Source organism: Condylura cristata, unplaced genomic scaffold (assembly GCF_000260355.1).
Source record: "Condylura cristata isolate star-nosed mole 26May11 unplaced genomic scaffold, ConCri1.0 scaffold00023, whole genome shotgun sequence".
Lineage (NCBI taxonomy): Eukaryota > Metazoa > Chordata > Mammalia > Eulipotyphla > Talpidae > Condylura > Condylura cristata.
In genome coordinates this window covers 14,050,136-14,073,635 of record NW_004567124.1, presented here as the reverse complement: position 1 = coordinate 14,073,635, position 23,500 = coordinate 14,050,136, and the positions used below count along the sequence as shown (strand labels likewise).

General features: G+C 33.1%; 1 protein-coding gene across 4 annotated transcripts in view; it reads right to left on the bottom strand.

The window, feature by feature from the left end:
* Positions 1-23,500, bottom strand: part of ZNF280D (zinc finger protein 280D) — a 107,144-nt gene that overhangs the window by 36,340 nt on the left and 47,304 nt on the right. For all 4 annotated transcript variants that reach the window (XM_012728753.1, XM_012728752.1, XM_012728754.1 and 1 more), the window contains 6 exons: positions 23,065-23,165; positions 21,833-21,979; positions 16,522-16,656; positions 14,132-14,439; positions 13,548-13,688; positions 2,995-3,057 (listed from right to left, as the gene is read on the bottom strand). In XM_012728753.1, coding sequence (XP_012584207.1) covers positions 2,995-3,057; positions 13,548-13,688; positions 14,132-14,439; positions 16,522-16,656; positions 21,833-21,979; positions 23,065-23,165 — 895 coding nt within the window. The remainder of the gene's footprint in view (positions 1-2,994; positions 3,058-13,547; positions 13,689-14,131; positions 14,440-16,521; positions 16,657-21,832; positions 21,980-23,064; positions 23,166-23,500) is intronic.

The window sequence follows — 23,500 nt, the reverse complement described above, 5'->3', positions numbered from 1 at the left end:
ATTTTTCCCCTTCTCTTCCTTAATGTAGTCAACATGTCAAATATTTTATAGTATTAAAAACTTGGTAAATACTTATTTTGTGTCAGACTAGTGATTTTTGACATACATGTCATCTAAATCTTAAGAGCAATCCAAAAAGGTAGGTTCTGTATAACTCATCACCTTTTTTAATTTAAAAGGAAAGCGTTAATTTGCTTAATCTACCAAGGACACACAGTTAGTAAAGGTTGTTAGTTCTAGAGGCCATGTTCTTTAAAGTGCTATGAGACCTATAACTCATTTTATTGCTACAGGTGTGAAAAAGGCTGTCTTCAATTTAACTTCCCTTCAGCATCATTTGATTCCATATAAAACATAGTTTTCTAATGCTTCCAGATTAAGTTCAAATTAGTTGTCCTTATTTTGAAAACTTTCACAATCTGTCTCTAAGCTCAAAACTATTGCTCCAGATTTCAATTGTATTACTATTATATAAAATTCCTGCTCCATCATTTTCCTACTAACTCTTCTCTCTGAAAAGTTACATTTTTTATCTTTACCCTTTTATTCATGTTATTTCTTCCCACTCAAATGCTCCTGTGCTTCTTCTGTCAGTATAAATAATATTCAACTATACATAACAATTATATAGATCATTCTGAATAAAGTAATCTTTTTAAAATAAATAATCCTTACTGCACCTATTTACATCTTTCTTGCATAATCACCATTTTCCTACTACCCAATAAACTTTATATTCCCTTAAAACTGGTTGTAAGACACCTTCATCACAAAATCTGTTACATTATGTACATAGTAGATGCGTTAAGTACCTAAGGAATGAAAATAGCATTCTAATTACAAAAATTATTACATATGCTATGCTACATTATAGAAATTGATCAATCTTCAATTTAAGTTGAGAGAACAACATCCCAAACCTTTAAAATATATATATTTCAAAAATATGTGCATATATATATTTCACTTAAAAAGCAAACAGACACCTGAGCTTGACAATGCAGTACAAATAAGGAATCTCATCTTTTGAATAATAAAATCTTTATTCATTCTTATTAAAATTTTTAGTACATCTTACATAGTTTAAATGATATTCTTAAATTCATTAAGTGCTTTTAAAAACATAACTAATAGATTTTTAAAACTGAATCAAATTTTGTTTCCCTGTGACCTACTGGTCCAACATCATACATGGGACATATTGTCCACATATGCCATTTTCAACATATACATTAACTTATTCAACTTAACCCTTAGTATATGCTAAGTACTAATCAATGTGTGAGATAAACAAAATTTAAGCCACACACATTTTAGAGGTCACAGGAAAAAAAGATATATAATACATCAGATGATGAAAGATGACTTAGAAAAAAAAATGAAACATTAAAAGGAGACAGGGATCATAGAATGAATCATAGGGCAGAGAGAAAAATTTTAAATTAAGTAGCCAAAAAAAAAGATCCACTTATCAGGATAGCATTAAAGAACCTGACCAGTAAGAAACATGGGGACGAACAAACTGGTCATAGGGAATAATAGGGAATAATAAGTGCAAAGGAAGTGAGGTATAATGCCCATTATATCTACTAACCTAAAACAGCAAAGCAAGTGGTAGCTAAATTTATCCCTATAAATTAGCTTCACAGAGCAAAAACATTGTTATTACAGGTAGCAATGGCAAAATGAGCAAAAAAATAAAGTAACAATGATAGTCAATGAAATCAGAATTTAGAAAAATGATACTGAGTGGGTACAACTAAAGTTATTTATCAATCAATGCAATGTCTTTGGAAACATCAACTATTTTTTTCTTCACATAAGTTATAAGCACTTCTTATTGTTTGAAAAAGAAAAAGTAAGAATTCTGAAGACTCCCACAAAGTCCAAGGATTCCAGGAATTTAATATATTGACTTCAAAATTGAAAAAGCTTTATTCTTTATTCATTTTCAGAGATATCTTAGATTATCTGTTTTAATGTTCAAATATTACTGCAGAGCCATATTTTTGTTCTCATTTTTGCAATACAAATGCATGAAGATTTCATCTTGACACCACTACTGAAACAAACTTACCAAGGGGATAAAATATAATCACACCTCTAGGTTAAGGATGCAATGAGTAGAACTCTGTAATGTGCAATAACAATCACTGATTTCCAAATTGGGAATTTCAGCACCAGGTTAAAAAAAAGGGGTTACTGCAAAACACAATGAGTATCACTTCACACCAAGCAACTCAATTCATAAAGAAGTAAGTGCTAACAAAGGTGTGGAGAAATTGGAACCTTCAAATATTGCTGTTGGGAATGTAACATAGTATAGGTATTTTGCAAAAGCAGGCATAGTATAGGTATTTTCCTCACAGGCACAACATAGAGTTACCATATAACTCAGAAATTCTAATCATGAATATATACTAAAGAGAAATGAAAAGCTATGGCCAGTCAGAAATCTGTACAGAAGTATTTACAACAGCAATATTCATAATGGCTTAAAATTAGAATAATCTAAATGATAAACTATGGTGTAACCAAATACTATTCATCAAAAACAAATAAAAATTAAATAAATTTTAAATAGATATAGGCTACAACACAGGTGAACCTTAAAAATACAATTCTAAGTGACTGAAGTCAGCCACACTAAGTGGACCATTCCATTTACAGGAAATTCTATATATAGACCAAGTTAATTAAAGATTGCTTAGGACTAGAAGGAAATAGGGATAGCCACTAGTGGGCACAGAGTTTCTTCTTAATGTGACAAAATGTACTAAAATTTAACCATGGTGATAAGTGGCCTATTCTGTAAATACACTGAAAACTGTAACTGTACAAATTAAATGCATAAGTTATATAAAAGTAATCTAAACTATTTCCAACAAAGATGTTACCTAATAACACTTAATTCACATAATTTTTAATTAATTAGATTTTTAATTAATTTTTAATTCACATAATTTTCAATAGAAGTAATGAAAAAAATGTTACCTGAGATCTTCTGAATGCTTCTTAAAAATACAAAATCTTTTACTTGGACGGTTACTATGAAAGCTAGAGATAAAACAGATTTTATTAATTTTATTATGTATTATATTATATTAATTTATAGCTATATTTAAATTTTATACTTAAGTTTTTACTATCAGTAAATTTAAATAACAAAATGTTTGTTATCCCTGTTTAATATACTTCATCTTATTCCATTTTACTTGTATTTACTTTCTTATGACAAGTATTTTCCTAATAATATTCTTACATGATTATAACCTCACATTAAAAAAAGGAAATGCTACTACCTTACACCATACACAAAACCCAACTCAAAATGGATTAAAACACTAAACATAAGACCTAACACCATAAAATACATAAAAGTAAGTATCAGTGAAATACTACAAGACATATACCTCAGTACCATCTTTAAAGATATATCACCCAAAGCAAGGATAGTAAATGAAAGGATAAACAGTTGGGGCTACATCAAATTTAAATGCTTCTGTACAGCAAAAGAGACACTACATAAAACAAATAAATAAACCCCACTGACTAGGAGAAAATTTCTGCACACAAAACTAATGATAAACAACTGATCACAAAGATATACAGTTGATGAAATTCAACAAATATAAAGTGAACAACCCCATCAAAAAATGGGAAGAGCTAAAAAACACCTTCAAAGAGAAAATGTAGATGGACAACAGGTATATGAAATAATGTTCAACATCACTGTGATAAAGGAAATGCAAATCAAAACCACAATGAGATACCACCTCACACCAGTGAGAATGGCACATATTAAAAAACAAGCCACAATAAATCTTGGTGAGGGTGTGGAGAAAAAGGAACTCTTCCTATACTGCACAAATGGGTGCAACCACTATTGAAAGCTGTGTGGAGGTTTCTCAAATTGCTAAAAATGGGCTTCCATATGATCCAGCAATTCCATTCCTAGGAATCTACCCAAAGGACATAAAAACAATAATTCAAAAGGACACCTGCAGCCCTATGTTTATTGCTGCTCTATTTACAATAGTGAAGACGTGGAATCAACCCAAATGCCCAAAAAGAGATGACTGGATCAAGAAGATGTGGTATATATGCACAATGGAATATTACTCAGCAATCAAAAATTATAAACTCATGCATTTGCAGCAACATGGATAGAACTGGAAAAGATCATGCTTAGTGATAAGCCAGAGAGAAAAAGAAAAATACCAGATGCTTCACTCATAGCAGGAGTATAAGGGATCAGGAAATATATATATATATATATATTAATCTATATTTTATATAGATATATATACACACATATTTGTTTATAATACATATACATAAACACACACACACACACATATAGTAATTGTAACAAACTTAAAAAGAACATCAACATCAAGGGAGGAAAGGGAAACAAGAACAAAACTCAGGTGGTAACAGCAAATAGAGCAAATGGGTGTATGGGATGGCACATGAGTGAAGTGGTGGCGGTAAGTCCACAGGGATTACAACTGAGATGAAACAATGCACAAAATGAATAATAACGTAAACGATATGTATATCAAATTTTTCAAAAGTAAATTAAAAAAGGAAATACTCAGGTTTTTTAAAAAAAAAAACTAAAACAAACGAAATTCATTTTGTTCACCTGTTAATAATTAAAAACAATTAAAAAAGGTAGTAAAATTTATGCTATAATGTGAATGGTTACAAATAGTAATTATTAGTTTTATCAATTTTCAATTTTAACATACTTGTGTAGGGTTAGGGGTATAGAATGCAAATGATCTTGGAAATACAGTACTTGAACTTAATGCCACTCTCTAAATTTAGCACTTTGAGAATTCTTTGTCATTATTAGTAGAGGTTTTATAAAACCAAAATAAAGCAGAACTCAGAAGTTAAAACAATGTTTTCCCCAAGCACAGAAAACTACCAATTAAACTCTGTAGCTAATGAGAGTAGCTCTTATAAATCCTTTTAAAAATGGGTAAGGAGCACAGAAATAAACCTACAACTATACGGACAGTTAATCTATGACAATGGAGCCAAAAACATACACAGGAAAAAAGATAGCCTTTAAATAAGTGGTGTTGAGAAATGACAGCTGTATGCAAAATCAGCTTACACCATACACAAACATCAATTCAATATGGATAAAAAAGACTTGGAAATAAAATCTGAAAACATAAAACAGAAGAAAACACAGGCAAAACATTTCATAACACAAACTTTAGTGATACCTTTTGGGACTCATCACCAATAGCCAAGAAAAATAAGAGAGATCATAAATAACTGAAACTACATCAAATTAAAAAGCTTCTTTCTACAAAACATAAGAAACTATAAAATGAGATACCTACTGAATGGGAAAAAAATGTTTGTATACCATACATCTGACAAGTGACTGCTAAACAAAGACAAAGAACTCATAACACTTTACAAAAACAAGTAATCCAGTCAAAACATGAGCAAAAGAAATAAACATACAATTCTCCAAAGACGACATTCAGACTGCAAACAGGTATGTGAAAAATTGTTCATCACTTATTAGAGAAATGCAAATCAAGACCAAAAGAGATAGCATCTCACACCTGTGAGGATGGCCCACATCAAAAAGACCAGAAATAATATGTACTAGCAAGGATGTAGAAAAAAGGGAAACCTTTTTCTACACTGCTGGCAGGAATGCAAACTTATTCAGCCCTTATGGGAAACAGTATGTAAGTGTCTCAAAACAGTTAAAATTGATATGCCATTCAACCTACTAATTCTATTCCTAGGTATATACCCCCCAAATTAAAAAGCACTAGTTTGAGACTTGTACTCCCAAACTTATTGCAGCACTTTTTGTAATAGCCAAACTTGGAACAACCTAAGTGCCCCCCAAACAGATGACTGGATCAAGATATGGTGTATGTACGTGTGTGTGTGTGTGTGTATGATGGAATGTGTGTATGAATTAACATATACACATACACACATATGTATGGGATGGAATATTACACCGCAACCAAAAAGATAATAAACTCATGCAATTTGTCACAACATGGATGGAGCTGAAAGGGATGATGGTAAGTTAAATAAGTTGCAAAAAGAAAATACTGGATGGTGTCATTAATATGTGGACTATAAAGTAACTAAACTAAGAGTCAGATAAAGACCAGCTTAAAAACTAACCCTTGATAGCTGACTAAAGAAAAGAAGCACCAAGTTGGAGGAGTAAGAACAAAAAGGGAAGAAAGTACAATGGATGGTGGTAGACTAGGTGACTTTATTAGGTGCACTATAGTAGCAACACCTAATTAAGATATCAAATGTTACCTCAGTAAAAATAAATATGGTAAGGTAAAGTTTTCATGTACTAAAGAGCCAAGATTGGGTTTGACAGTGTTAGTAAATGGAATCATAGACTAACATCATCAGTATCAACTGAGAGTTTACTTAGAAATATCAGACTGGTACCTCTCATACTTACTGACCTCTGGTCGTGGGGTCCAGGAATCTGTTTTTACATTTTTTTTTTTTAATAAAAATAAAATTCTTATGCAAACCAAAGTTTGAGTACCAGTACCCTAAACTGCACTAATAGGCCCAAAATGGCAAGTACACTAAGTGAATGGTCATTCTAAAATACAAGGTAATTACCATGTATGTATGTATGTATGGGAAAAGAAATCTGTTGACTAGCTATAATCTCCAGAGAATACTCTTAGAAGATTTCTAGTAATCTTCTTTGATCTAGGGATAACTACTACTAAAGACTTTACAATCCAAGACATCACAAAAATAATTAAATGAACATTTTAGAAGTGCACACGAGTTGAGAAGCACTGAAAACTGAAAATATGTGTAAAAATTTATACACCCAACTGTTGTTTCCTCAGAGGAATGAGACCAAGATTTTATCTAATTCCCAAAAGAAATTATTTTTTAAATGAGATTTAAAAGTAACTTTAAAATTTTATTTTCTCTTTCTCCTCAGATAATTTTTTTGATTTAGTTATCTATTTGGCAGGGAAAAAAGAAAAAAACAAATACACTTAGGGTCTTTTTGAAGGCTTCTGTTTAAAACTTATATCTCGATATAAGGTTGGTAATCTTAACACTTGTCTGAATTCAATATTAACTTAGGTATCCCTATTTTTAGAGAAAAAGATTTGCACTGCCTCTTTATTTATATTACACAAATAATAGAATGAGAAAGTGAATTTACAGCTCATAAATAAAAAGGAAACAAAAGCTACCCTTCTATTAGATTTGCATAGTTATTAACATATAAATAAGAAATGGGGGATGTTAAGCTTTTTATTAAAACACAGTAAAAATGTTAAAAACCTAGAATTTAAAAATTACCCCCTAGTTATAAGACTATACACAAATACCAATACAAGCTGTTAGGCTGTTCTTTTAAAACAGGTGAATTAGTAAAAACTGTGTATAAATAAGACTTGTGAAAAAAAAATCCATTTGACCATTTTTTAAATGTTTTTATTTATTTTTTAAAAGTTTATTTCTGCATAGAACTGTACCTGTGTAGGTTAGAGGTATGGGTGGGTGATAGGACTCCCTGGAGGTAAGAATGGGAAACAGTATAGGTGAATCTACTAAGGGAGCAGCAGGTGAGACAAGAAATTTCTGCTACACCCCAATGTGGGCTGGCTCAATGGCCAGAGATCACATTCAGGCCTTGGAAGTGATAGCAATGAGCTTTAAGTCCCTGTTCCACCAGCAAGGTCCTGACCATATATTCTTAATTATCTTGACTCAACACAAGTAACAACTTTACTTCTAAAGAAATACAAAAAGGATCAATTTTCTAAGCATTCAACAAGCGTGATGGTATGACTCCCTTTTTTTAAGACATTAGACTAAAGCCTGATGGCGTAATTAGAAAGATGGCAAATTGTGTGCTCTAAAATTCATGGTGTTATAAGAAGGGGTGAGGAAGTAGATGGGGACGGCTGGCACAGAATAAATGTCTAATAATTATATGTTAAATAAGAGGACATGTATTCAAAATAATTACCACAGGATAAACATTAATAGTAATACACACAAAGTTCTGTGGTTACAAGAAGGTAAGTACAAGTAGATGGAGTATAAACTACCTAAATTTCAGTTAAGAAGATTCCCACTTTCTTCCTTCAGGTAAAGCAAAGAATAAGCTACAGATATATTTAAAAATAATAGTAATAATTGAAGGATCTGAAAAGGAGTTAGAAATTAGATACTGAAAGGTCTCATATTCTCCAGAAAGTTTGAACTTCATCCTATTCATGTTAGAAAGGCAAAAGATTTGAGGGGAAAAAATTACCATATGTCAGAATGTAAGAGAATGTTGATGTAACTGGGAGATCACTTATGATCTCTTCACTCTTCCAATGAATATTATTTAGTGTATATAAATCTACAAATAATATATAATGAATTCAAATATATCCTATAAAAGTTAATTCAGAACTCCATCTTATCACTGTACAGGAACAAATTGTTATGCCAGCTTTCTTTTTCCCTGAAAATTTTTTAAGTAATCCTTCAGAGTCTAAGTGAACTGCCATAAAACAGGTTTCCTTATTTCTTGTTTAAAGAATATCATCTTTACTTCTCCTTTACTCTCACAGTCATTCGTATACACACTAGGTGGCTAAGGAAAGGCATCCCATTACTATTGTAAAAATTAAAGGCAAGGACTTTATTTGTAATATGCAGCCATGACATCTTAAAAATAAGTATTGCTGGGCCCTCCCTCGTGGTGCAGTGGGTTAAAGCACAGCACTAAGAAGCTAAAGCTACTTCAGCATGAGTTCGATTCCTGCTCCAGAGGTGAAGCACATGATGCGGCAGACCTCTTCTGACCCGCCCACTGCTCCGCTCAGCAGTGTACTTCGTCAGTGGGCCTGTTCTGCTCCCCACTTTGTCTCTAGTGAATCCTCTCACCTACTCTGCACCTCTGGCCTGTACCCCAGTTCTGTATGCATAAATAAATAAATCTTAAAAAAAATTATAGCTATAATTACTTGACTGCCTCCTAAGCTCACAGCATTTCATTATGCATATTAAACACCATTTCTCTAGTAATCACAGTAACATTCTTTTCAAGAAAAGGAAAGTGGGAGTCAGATTAATTGCACAAAGTCATCCAGGTAATAAATAAATGTATACAAATTCAGATTTGTCTGATTGTTCACCACCAGCATGCCATTCTTCCTAAGAAACAGTAAACTCTGCTAAAAAGCTTTTAAATGTGTTTGTCTTTTAACGTAATTCTACTATATGTTTAAAGTCCTACTATATACAATGATGAGAAATAACAATTGTACGCAGCAATTCTCATTTTCTCAGTTGACTTCTAATGTTACCTAAAAGTTAAAGGCAAGGAGTATGTAAAAATTTAAACCAAACTCAAATAATATTATGCCTTCTTTAAAAAATCCTTTAAAAACTGCATGTTAAATATGCTTTTCTTCAAAAGTCTTATTTTAAAAGTGCTTATTTCAATAAGATCAATTAATATCCTTTGAGATTTTGAGTCTTTTATAGTTACAGTAAGTAAGAACTATCACCTGTTGTTGGTAATATATTCGGTGATATGGTGAATACCAAAGCCCCTTCTTAAGAAAATGATACAGACACAAACAAATATAAAAGGCAGAACAGTGGATGATATACAAGGCAAAAGAGTAAGAGCATGTACTGGAAACACTCCAGGAACTAACAAAGAATAAATAAAAGCCACTGTCAGAAAAGACAGTGAGAGAAACTTTATTCTGGGAAAGAGCAGTCCATTTATGGGGGTAGGAGTCTTTACAGAATAACTGGAGTAGGTATGAGATCAGAGGTAAAAGAATGTTAGGTAGAGGTGCTATGGAACAGAGATTAAAGGTACAAATCCTCTGAAGAAAAGGAAGATGCTGTACACACAGAACTCAAGCCCATAACAAGAATCCAAACTGGGCAGAGGTAACAGTGAGTCATTCAATGGGAGATACCTAAGGCAGTGAGGAAAGGGTACCAGGGAAACAATTAATTAAAAAAGATCTTCAAACTTTAAGGGTAACAATGGAAGTTTCGGTTCTTTATGAGGCCAAAAAAAAAACAGCTCAATGGGCCTTCCCTAGTGGCGCAGTGGGTTAAAGCACTGCACTAAGACGCTTAAGCCACTTCAGCATGAGTTCGATCCCCTCCTGCCCCGAAGGTGACCACATGGCGCCCAGCTGACCTCTCCTGGCCGGCCCACTGCTCCCCTCAGCAGTGTACTTCATGGATCTGCCTGTTCTGCTCCCCACTCTGTCCCTGGTGATCTCTCACCCTCCGCATCTCTGGCCTGTACCCTAGTTCTGTATGAATAAATAAATAAATCTTTCTTTAAAAAAAAAAAAAAGCTCAACACATAGAGGACAATAAAGGGCTCATGAAGAATTGGGAAAAGGTTATGAAGGGACCTGGCATAACTGGGAATTTTTTGGAATAAAATGGATATGGAGATTCTATGGGACAGGTGGGCAGCCTATGATAAATGGAAGAGAGAAGTGTAGAATGACTCAAGAAAATACAAAATGCTTTACACCAATTTGATGCCCTACTTGGGTAACATTATTTGTCACAAAACAGGAGACATTCTAGAAAGGATGCCTGAGGACTAGTTTTTAGGGAATGGAATATAGGTATAAGCCAGGCAGAGGCAAGTGCAGAAGCTAAGCTATATTGTTGCAGATCAAGACAATTTCACGAGCTTACAAAATTTGGGACAGAGAATTATTTCAAGTTGGTGGTTCACGTCAATTCAAATGTGGTCCAAGAGAAAGTTTGGTGGTAGTTGTATAAATTCTGGGCAGATGGCAGTGTTTAGTTATTTGTGTTCTTTTTACATACCAGTGAGTCAAAAAGGTTAAAATATATAACCGATACTTATAGCTGATTCTCAGGAAAGCAAAGGATTGAAATAGGAAGCTTTCAGGATAAAAGGCAAGGTGAGATGAGTTAACTTACCAAAAAAGGAAATATAAAGAAGATCTGAATGAAGAAAAGGCAAATAAATATAAAAGTAGCCCAAAAAAAAGTATAGCAATAGCAGTAACAGCTCAACAGAAGTTGAGAATAGTTTAAAAATGAATGACAACAATGTCATCTAAAGAAGTCGTAGAGTAGTAAGAATGGAAAAAAGTGAGTAGGATGCAACAATAGTGCATGACATAATCTTTAAATGGGTATTAGTTGATAGGTAGAAATAAAACTCAAAGGGTAAATAAATTAATCACAAATAAGCTACTAACAAATACTTTTATGAATACAGATGTTAAGAAACTAAGAAGTAGACAGTGGAGACAAATAGCCCTCACCCTAAGCAAACAAACAAACAAAAAAAACTTAAAAATGCTTGTAAGCAGAAGGAACCTGACAGATTGAAGAGATGAAGTTGCAACTCAACTGAATACGGTTGTGGAATAATTAAAGGATATAAGGGATGAAGTTAACTTTCAGAAGTTGATTTCTGAGTCAATGTCTGAACAAAGGTAGACAGGAAAAAAAAATTGAAGTTGAAGAATAATTTAAAAGGTTCTTCCCTGTTGGCAAAAGGGTTAAATTTCAGCACTATAAAGCTATCTGCAACACAAGCTGGATCCCAGGCCTGGGAGTTAACCCACATGGTGCAGCAGACATGGCTTCAGCAGTGTATTTCAGTCAATCAACCTACTCTCCTCCCCTCTGTCTCTGGTGAATCCCCTCTAGCCTATACCCCAGCTCCTGTATGCATAAATAAGTAAAACCTAAAAAAAAAAAATAAATTAAAAAATAAAAAGATGACCTCCAATTGAGTACTTAGTACTTTAGAGTACTGAAAACATTTAAATAGGCATTTCAGGTAAAAATAAAGAAGTACTTAACCTAGAGTTAATCAAAGCTACAGATCATGAAATCAGAGCTAATTACATCAACACTATTTGGAAGTCTAGAATTGAAAGTAAATTTCAGAAAAGGAAGACATTCATGTATCACTGTGGTGTTTAGGCTATGTGAGCACAACTAAAAGGATTCTAGAAAAACAAAGCAGCAATCCAAGAAGATGACCCCAAAAGTGATGTTGACTGTAAAGTCAAGAGGTGCTGAAGGTGGGAAGAACACAAGGGACTATGATGACAGTTTAATGGCTGCTATGGTGGTAGGAGAACTACAGGGACTACGCGTGAAAAGAGAACAATGACGTAAGAAAATAAATTATAAAATAAAAAGTCAGATGGGTACTATAGGAACTGGAAAACGGAGTTAACATTCTAAAAGGTAACAGGAATTCAAAAGAAATGAACAATGTATAAAATGAAATTTAAATGATACTGAGGTAAGATGGGGGTACAAAAACTTAGTAACAGATATGGAGTGCTGGTAGTAAAGATGTCAGGGTACCTTAACAGACTTCTTTGATAGCCTAGGGGTTAAGTCTCAGGGCTTTCACCACTGCAGCCTGACTTTAATCCCCGCTCAGGGAGCTAAACCACATATGGTGCACCAGATCTCTTCTGTCTTGCTTGCTCTTCCCTTCAGCAGTAAATCCACCTATGTTATGCCCCTTACTCTGTTTCTGGTGAATTCTTTCATCCCTCACCCTACATCTCTGGCCAATACCTCAGTTCTTCAAGGGAAAAAAAGAGGTTGAGGTACCAAAAGGTCAGGCTAGTCATCAGAAATAACTGTAAGAACATAATTAAGAAAGTGGGAGAATCCTGAAAGAAGTAACTGATAAGGACCAACAAGTAATAAAAAGGTCATATTATGATCTGTAAGAAAATAACTTTTTTTTACTAGTTAATTATACATTATTTCTATTTTGTAAAAAAAAAATATTATTTTCAATATTCAACCCAACAGTTTTGTATCTGAATAATTTACTATATTTAAAAATAAAAGTCAACAATAGGTGATACCTCTCTGTTAATGGAGATACAAAGAAAATATGGCTGTGGAGGCTATCTCTGGATAGAAAAAGTACTAGGTAATCAATTTAAGTTGAATAAATAAGTGAAAAAATTTCAACAAGGCAACATAACTTCAATAGTCTCTTATTTTAATGAGTGAATGCAAGGACATACGGCTCAGTATATAGATGGAAAAACAGAAAGAAACAATCCAATATAGTTGCTAACATCACTGAAAAACCAGTCTCAAAGTGACTGCTTTGAGTGAATAAAGTTTAATGTAGTGGCTCATGAAAATATTCATATTTATTTGGCAAATATATTTTAAAAAATTAAATTTTTATCGTTGAAAATAACCTGCTTTGACAGTTCTATAGGAAAAAAATTCCAATGGAAAAGCTACTTCTCTAAACCTATCTTAAATTCATTATTATTACTGTTCTTACAATTTTAGATTCAGTAATGTTATAAGTTCTATGCTAGAAAGTAGTACTAAACATTTCCCTAGAAGTTCCCTACTGCTAGATGCTTTTAATATTTAACAGAAAAAACTGGTTTCTAGTAGAATAATTATTTTTAATATACAATTTGCTGAACTGTAATTGGTAATTATAAATGTTTAACTCATCTTACCTCATCATATGATTTACATAGGATTTGCTACAGCTAGTGTTGTATCTGCAAAGACTACAATGGACATATGTAGGAAAATGGTTTGCAAAATCTTGTACTTCAGAACAACACTCAATGCACTTGTGAATTCCCGGATGATACCTTGTGAAAATATAAAGAAAATGATAGACAATACATTTTAAAACAAAAATAAGGAAGAGCCTTAATAAGATCCAAGGTATTTAAATTACTATCTTTAGAGAATGTAATTTGAAAATCTACTACTGAACAACAAGCTAGACTAAGTATAAACAATCTAATATTTTAATGTTTCTCACTTTAGTAAAAGGGGTTGAATAAACCAATTCAAATATGACAAGAGATAAATGCAACAAAAAATACCAGTGTGATAGATGAATACTACAGAAGAAACAGTAATTCAAGTACTGTTCAGCGGTTGTACAAATATCTTTTTATTATTTGCTTGACCTTTATGCTTTAAGAGATAGCATATAAATATACAAGAGTATATGATAAGGTAAATTTATATTAAAATTTTAATACCTAATATTAAATTAGTATTGTATTCAGGAATAAAAGATTACCTTAAATTCCTCAATGCTGTATTGACTTTAATTTTTTTATTGCTACTAGTCAATGTGCTTTGTTTCTTTTGCATATTAGAGATTTTTGATTTGTATTTAGATTTACTTCCAATAAGCTTACTTGCATTGGGTTTACTTGCATTGGATTTAGTTGTATTAGGTTTGTTTGTATTAGATTTTGTAGGATTTTTAGCAGTTATATTTTTAGTCCTTGGAGGTGAGAGCTGAAGGGTAGAAGTGCTTGCACTAATGGAAGATGTAGTTGAAGATCCTGACTGAACCGGTCCAACTGAAGCCCGAATAGTAACCTACAAAAATGAAGATAATATTTGATTTAGAAAAGTAATTATTGTATTAGTATAAAAATACCACTGTATAACACAAAGTTAAACATCAAGTATTTTGAAAAGAACAAGTATAAACTTTAATCACCTAACTCTTCCATTTAAAATGCCCATACCAATTAAATATAATTAAACATAATATTTATTCACTTGCCATACTACATTTTGTACTGATATCAGTTATATGTTAACAAAATTATTAATGGATAATTAAGAGTTAATGTAAAGTATAAGAATATTAAAGAGCATATTCCAAAGTTATTTTTATGCTCTGATCTAACTAAAAATATTCGGAGAAAATTTTAAATCTCAAGGCCTAAAAAATAACTGTAGAAAAGCCTACCTTACCCTTTGACAATTATAAAACAAACAGTAAATGTGGCCTCTTTCAAATAGTTCACTGGACAGGATTTATGTTTACAAAGATATGAGAGGGGTTGCATTAATTGATTTACCACATGAAGAGTTTAATAATATTTAAAGTATCCTTAAAAGGCACTAATACATTAGGTATTCAGAAATAATATTTGTTGGTTGACAGCAGAATACATAATTAGCTACCTTATTCTTGTTAATCATTTACAATACTTTCCTACCCCATGTATTAAAACAATTTATGAGGATGTGCTATGAAATATATGTGCTTTGGTGTCACACAAAAGCACTAGACTAGGAATCAAAAGACAGAGGGTTAAATACAATTCCTTCCTAGCCATGTGACCTCGAATAAGTAACTTATCTTTCTAAACTTTTTTATTTGTAATATGGGGTAATACCTGCCTTGTTGTATTGCTTTAAATAACAGAATGTATAAAAAAGCATACAGAAAGCCTAATTCTAAAGTGTAAAAACATTTATTATTATTATTATTATTATTATTATTACTATTTTTATTAATAAGGGAAAACATGAGGGAGGACTGCACTGCTTACATTAGTGTTCTGTGTGTCTAGTCCCAGCATGGAATGAATGGACTGCAGGGAAGGATGCTGGATAGCTTCTCTTGCTCTAGGTCTTCAGAGCATGGCTTTATATTTGTTTTAGTTAATTCAAATAACAGACATACCCACATTCAAAGGTAAGTACCCAAAGCCAAATATAAATATTTGGGGGTTATTTCACTTTGGATTATCCATGCCTCTGTTTCCCTCCAGTGGAACAAATATTCAAGAGCTGACGGTATGTAAAGAAGTCAGAGAAAATAGAGGTATATAAGGCAAAAGGGGAAAAGTAAATTGCATCATCAGTATGTAGTCAGACATGTGTTTGCTCACTTAAAACATAATGCTAGGCCCTCCCAGGTGGCGCAGCGGGTTAAAGCACTGCACTGAGAAACTAAAGCCACTTCCGCATGAGTTCGAACCCCGCCTGCCCTGGAGGTGACCACATGGCGAGGCAGACCTCTCCTGACCCGCCCGCTGCTTCCCTCAGCAGTGTACTTCGTCGATCTGCCTGTTCTGCTTCCCCTCTGTCTCTGGTGAGTCCTCTCACCCTCCACATCTCTGGCCTGTACCCCAGTTCTGTACGAATAAATAAATAAATCTTAAAAAAAAAAAAAAAACATAATGCTATCCAGCAGCAGAATTTGCTTCTTTGATAATAAACTCAGTAATCACAACTTCAACAAATACTTTAGAAGTTACAGCATTCAAGGAGATATACAGATGCTGAGGATACAAAGATAAATAAAACATGACTACTGGTGTCATTCAGCAGATAAAATCGACATATCCATTGCTCAGTGGAACAGCTTACAACAGTCCATATAACAATGACACAACCCACTGGCCCAAAAAAATATTATTTTAGTTACACTTTTTTTTTCCTTCCCAAAGGAATACCATTCTAGCATAGCACATAGCATCAATCATAAAACAATGGTTAGGAATTTTTCCCTAAATATAAAAAAATACTAATAAAACCTAAAATTAAAATCTTAATGAAAATGGATACAAGGTTTAACATATTTTATTCAATAGACAAAACCAGGCAGAAGTTTATTTTATTATCACATAAAATGTGAAAATAAAACACATTGGAACTCACTTTTGTTCCAGGAGGCAATCCTTCTAGCTGTTTTGGCTTTATAAATGTTCGATGATGCTGAGTCTTATGATCCATTTTCTCTTTGCATGTCAAAAATTGCAGTCTGCATTTTGTACAACGATGTATTCCTTTTTTCTGTTTAAGAACAGAAAAAGGGAGGAAAAATAATTTCCACAACCACAACCCCTACGTTCTGAAACAATTCTGACTTGATTTTAATGATCTCAGTTATTTTAAGTATTTTACATCTCCATCATACATAGTAAGCTATTATTTTTAAAAACATTCTTTGCAGTAGTAGTGGGGTTTCAAAATGTCTGTAGACATTTAAAGACAAAGGCTGTATCAATAGACTCTAATATAAGTTATCTCAATGTGGTCTAAAAATTCTTTTAATTATAATTTTAAAGCAGTTGGACACAAGTCTGTAAAAATGAGCTCTACTATGCTTTTACCTTAGAAAATGTAATTAAAAAAAAAAGATTAATTTTATTTATTTACATATACAAGTGGGGTTTAGACCAGAAGTGCAGAGTGGGGATTTTGTGGAAGAGGATTCACCAGAGTAGAGTCGGGAGAGCAGAACAGTTAGATATACTGGAATACACTGCTGAGGGGAACAGCGGCAAGACAGGAGAGATCTGTTGTGCCATGTGGGTCAGTTCCCTGGCTGGGGACCAAACTCAGGCCACATTGCTTGGCAATAGCTTGATAGCACTGAGGCTTTAACCCTTATGCCACCAGGCAGGCCCAAAAACGTAAATTTTTTTTTAATTTTCCGTGCTTTGCCAAGTTTGTAAAAAAAAAAAAAAAAAAATCAAATACCTAACTACATATTTCAAAGAACATTGTTACAGAAATAATTATATAAAGCAGTGCAATCTAATAAAATTTTGTTACAATTAGCTTCATTGTCCAATAAAGGTAGCCACTAGGTACAGCTCAAATAGCTAAAATAAGCACCAAAAATGTGCCAAGTGCAACTGAAAAAATGAGTTTTTAATTTAATTAAAATAGCAGCTACTATACTAGACAATGCATATTTGGAAGCATTAATAAAAATGGCTGATCCCAATTCCTAGTTGAGACCCCTTGACTGAGTCCCTCCTTAAACTGAATCTTATTATTATAGAGATGAAAAACAAGACCCAAGAAAAACCGAAACCACATCACTATAACTAATTAGTGACACTGCCAGACTCCTGATTTCATTTTCTCTACTGTCACACTAATCCAATCTACTCATCTGAACTACTATTGTAATCTCCTATCTTGTCCCTTTTAGGTTATCCACTCTTTTCCCCTCAGCCATCTATTCTTCCCATAGCTGCCAATGATTAAAACAAGGCAAACCTTTTACATGCTTAAAATGTTCTGATAGCTTTCCAAAGTTCTGATTTTGGCTTGCAAGTATCTACACGAACTGCTCTGCATTCTATAGCTACAAGCTTATTTCCTACACTTTTCCTCTTATGAGTTTACTTGGTTCAAGTCACAACTGGCCTCTTTGTTGTTTGATGAGTGGCCCAACTATATATTCTCCTTAACTGCTTATATAGTGTTACCTCTCACAGATTGCCATATGGCTTACTCCTTCATTTCCTACAGAGAGACCACTTTTGTATATAGAACTTATCTATTCCCACTTCTCTACTACCCAACACCAACCCAATTCTTGGCACTCCCTATCCTCCACATTTTACTTTTACAATATTTACCATTGGTTTGTAATATATATATATTCAAATTAAAACATAAGTATATTCATTATCTTTCTCTTCTTTAAAACAAATTTCAAAGGGTATAAACTTTCTATTCATAGTTATATACTATCTAGAACACTACCTGGTATTACTAAATGGGTAGTGAGGCAGAAAGTAAGAGGCTGACAGAGAAAACACAGATGAGCTACAGGTATATTTAACAATTCAAAATGTTTACAGTCATTCAATGAATATGTATCTAGACTTCTTAAGGCAGAACACATTAATCTACCATTTTCTTAGCTGTCCAGCTAAGTCTAACACATCTCTCTTATTAATGTAATCATTTCAGTGTACTAAGGATGATAAAGAGCACATTTTTTTTTAAATAACATGATGTTCAATTTAAGAAATACTGATGTATTACAAGGGTTGAGAATTCTTTGTGTTAAACTTTTTTTTATAAGCATACTATGCTGTTTGGGAGACTTGAATAAATTAGAGATAATAATGTAAGTTCTGCCCTTTAACCTAATACCAATGTGAAATCTGACTTTGTGGTAGAGCAGTAGAAACCTGGGCTCATAAGTCATATTCTAAATCTTCTAATAGATAATATGCCCTTGTGTAAGTTATTTTTCTAAAATCTTTGTTCCTCATCTATAAATTAGAAGTAACAACCTATGTACATGGCTGTGAGGACTAAGTTACATAATGCATTTAAAGCACCTGTTGTTGCCATAAGGTGATTACATATGTTAATGATTACTAATTTTATTAATGATATAATGAACATATTTAACACATCCAAAAACACTTATTATTTCTTAAAAATCAAACTGTAATGGGGCCCTTCTTGGTGGCAGAGTAGGTTGAGGCACAACACTGAGAGGCTAGCCACAGCTGCTTCCACGCAAGTTCGATTCCCGGCCAGGGAGCTGACCCACAGTGCCCAGCAGACCTCTCCTGTCTCACCTGCTGCTCCCCTCAGCAGTGTACTTCATCAGTCTGCCTGTTCTGTTCCCCACTCTGTTTCTGGTGAATCCTCTCACTCACCCCTGCACCTCCTCTGGCCTGTACTGCAGTTCTGTATGCATAAATAAATAAATCTTTTAAAAAATAAAACTGTGATGTTAGGTCTAAGTTCATCTAAGACTTAATAAAATAATCTCATTAAGAAAAGTTACAACTACAGTCCTCAAAGACAAAAAAAAAAAAAAGAACCAAAAAACGAAACAGAGTCAACAATTCTTATTGTCTAATATTGTGCTAGTTAGGTCATTTCAATTACAAACTTACAACTCTGATCAGCTATGGTCTTACAATATTTTATAAATAACTATACAAACAATACCTTGAAGGATGCTTGTGAGCCTTTTTTATTAGTATTGTCCCATCTTTACCACTGTCTAACTCCTACATAATTCAAACAACAAAGAAGAAAACTGGGCAATTCCTTTAAGTTAAGACATAAAACTCAGGTATCAAAAATGATTATAAATAACACAGCCCACAGAGAGGGTTAATTAATATTCTTTCTTCCATATCTACATCTCACCCTAGTAAAGCATACAGGGAAAAATATGTTAAGAGGATCACAATGAAACAGAGCTATTGTTCTATACCTCATTCTCCCTTTCAAAATTATAGGTAGGTTCCCTGGTAGTCTAGTGGTTAAGATTCGGCGCTCTCTCTCAAAATTAAAGGTAAAAAAATGAAACACAGAATATCAACAATAGTGCTTTTCTCACACTGTTCCTCAAGAATGTTCTTAACAGGTATTTGCAAATAAAAGATTCAGTAGTCAAATAATTTGGTGGAATACTACTACATCCTTTGCTTAGAAATTTCCAGTGCACATTAGCATATTAAAAATTAGAAAGAGGTCTTATTTTAAAGAAATATTAACCAAATTGCTTGATGCTGTAAATCCAGGCATTTACCAAATTTATTTACCAGTAACAATTTGAGACAAAAACATCTTTTAATTCCTGACGTAACATTGCTAGGGAAACTTAGAACAGAAAAATCTTGCCAGAACTTGTCAAAGATGTGACCCCCCCAATTCATTTTGGAATTATACTTTTATGATTTATCTCAGTTAAAAAACAAAAGTCAATTTCATGATTCTTAAAAGACTAGACTTGAAAGCAAAGTGAGCAATGATGTTGAATAAGTTGGTATGCCAATTTAATCAATAAGAAAAAGAAATGAGCCATTAACAAGGTGGAAAACTTGATTGAAATGACTAAATGGGGCCCTCCCTGACTGTGCAGCGGGTTAAAGCACAGCACTAAGAAGCTAAAGCCACTTCAACATGAGTTCGATCCCCGCCCTGGAGGTGATCCACATGGCGGCAGACCTCTCCTGACCTGCCCACTGGTCCTCTCACTAATGTGCTTCTTTGATCTGCCTGTTCTGCTCCCCACTCTGTCTCTGGTGAATCCTCTCACTGCCCCTGCACCTCTGGCCTGTATCCCAGGTTCTGAATGCATAAAAGATCTTTTTTATAAAATGACTAAATGACTTCTGATTTGGGCAAAGGCACTGTTGTTTCTGCAAACATTCAAAAATTGTTATCAGTGCTGTAGGAAAGTTTTCAGTCCAATGAAAAGATGCTTTAATTGTTTCATAAAAATAACCAGCAAGTATAACATCAGAATTCAAAAGAAGGGTCTAAGTACTAACATTAGGTCCCCAAAATTACACAAAACTGGCAAAAGTCACCCACAAAAAATGTAACCACAAATACAGTTCTATGGCAGAATTTATGTATCAAACAGTATTTCTGTTTCCTTTACCACTGGCAGCTAGAAAAGACCACACTTGATCAACGATAACAATGTGTCTTCGTAAGAAGACTAGAAAGTAGAAATAAAAGTTGAAGAGAAAAGGGAAAATAAGATTATAGGTCCTCAACCTTTTTATTTTTTTCAGTTCAAACTCATATTTTTCCTTGCTTGTGCTATCTATCTTCAAAATAATTTCCATACCTACTCATAGATCTTGAAATACCAATCTGTTGGATATTCCACTCACCTTCCTTTTTTTCCCTTTCCTCCTAAGTTTCCTATTTCTGGCTATCTTTCACAATTTTCATTCATGAGCCACGTCACCAGAAAGAAAGCAAGGATAAGAAGTGAAAGGCTACCTGCTGCGTAAGAGTTTCAGGCCTCCCTGGTAGCCTAGGATGAGTCTCAGCAGCTATAACATGACAACCTGAGTTCCGCCTGAATTTGATCCAGGGCCAGGGAGCTAATCCACATATAGTGTAGCATACCTCTCCAGCATCACCCACTGCTCCCCTAGCAATATAAATTCACCTGTTCTGCTCCCCATTCAGTCTTAGGTGAATCCTCTCACCCCTGGCATCTCTGGGCTACACCCCAGATTGTGTGCAAAAAAAAAAAATTTATTAATAAATAAATCTTTAAAAAAAACAAAAACTGAAAGTTTCAAAAGTTTTCACAGTAACTGCAAATTAAGTGTATCATTTGGAACAATGCTGCTTCTGATATTGAATAAATCTGAGCAATATTCTAAGTAATAATCTATTTTTTACTAAAACGACACAAATGTTTTGTGTTAACAAAACTGTTAAATCTTACCTGATGCTTCATATAATGATGCATATAAGGTGTTGCAATTTTAATAACTTTGAGGCAAAATGGACATAGCAAGTTCTTAGTGTTTTCATGGGATGTTCTAAAGTGAGCTTCTACATCAGAAAATGATGAAGATCTGTAATTGCAAACCTACAAATAAAAGAGCTAATTAAACTTGAAATTTTTAAATAATAATAAAATTACAAAATAACAGTGATAGGTTCTTTACTAGAATGTTATGTATTACTAATGAATTAGTATACAACCGAGACACAATTAGTACACAATCACTCTGATGAATTAGTATACAACCAAGAAACCCATTAATCAAACTATCAAATAGTAATCATTGCAATAAAAAAGGTATATTTCAAAGTTTAGGAAACATTCTCAAAACATGACTAGGTTCCTTTGCTTTTAGATGATCTTATTTTTCAACTTCCATCATGACCTGTACTTTCAAGTTTTTATACCTCTTGATGTATGAAGTTTTTTCTACTGAATATAACAGCATTTTTCTTTACATTACAAAGTGTCTCCAGAATATGGTACTAACAATTTTTTTTTAACCTTGTTTTTCTATTCCTTCATATTTTGGAAAAATACTTGTCCCACAGCATTTGGTAGGGTAGGGTTCTCTGTTATTTAAACATTTTGTACTTCCCCTATATGCCTATATTCTTCCTTACATGGTAAAATAAAACCATACATTTGTCTTTCTCCTAGAGAAAAACCATATATTGGTTATGTTCATTATAGGGGTGGATAAATATGGCCTTTGGTCATTTCCAACTCCCTGTGACTCAAAAACAATGCATGAATTCAGGCTCAGCTGCTTCCCATGAATAAATACTTTACAAGAAGATTTTTAACTTTAGGGAACAATTTTATCTAAATGGCTGTAAAAATAAAAGAATATATTTTATGACAAATGAAAATACAAAGGTATATATCTATGGCACATGAAAATTATATGACATTTGAATTTTAGTGTCCATAAACTTTTACTGAAATACAGCCAAATCCAATCATTTACTTATTGTCCATGGCTGCCTTTGTGTTACAACAGCAGAGCTGATTAGTTGCAACAGAACTGTATGACCCTGAAAGTCTGAATATGTACTATCTGGGCCTGTATTTACAGATGAAAATTTGGTGACTACTCGATAATTAGTTAAAATCTTATAACCAAACAAAAGACAAACACACAATACAAAATAAAATATGTATTTTACCTGGCAAATATATGGCATTTCACCAGGCTTATGATTGTCCTTCATATGTTGTAAAAGAATGTGCTCTGTTTCAAATGATAATTCACAGATTTTGCAAATGGCTAATAAGGGAGGAGGAGGGAAAGATATTCCACCATTTAAACACACACACATATATGCATCATCATTATATACAACTGTAATGACAACAACAACAAAGTAGTATTGGTGGTAGTGGTGATAATCAATGCTTCTAAATATTATATTAACTCATTTAATTTCTATAATAACATTATAAAGCAAGATTTCTATTATTTGCATTATTCAAATATTAACTAACTTTCCAGAGATCACATAGCTGTACTAGAAGGCAGAGCTTAGATTTTAACTCAATCTAATAACAAAATCTGTGAATTTAACCACTACTGTAGTGATTTTTCTTATCAAAAGTTTAAAT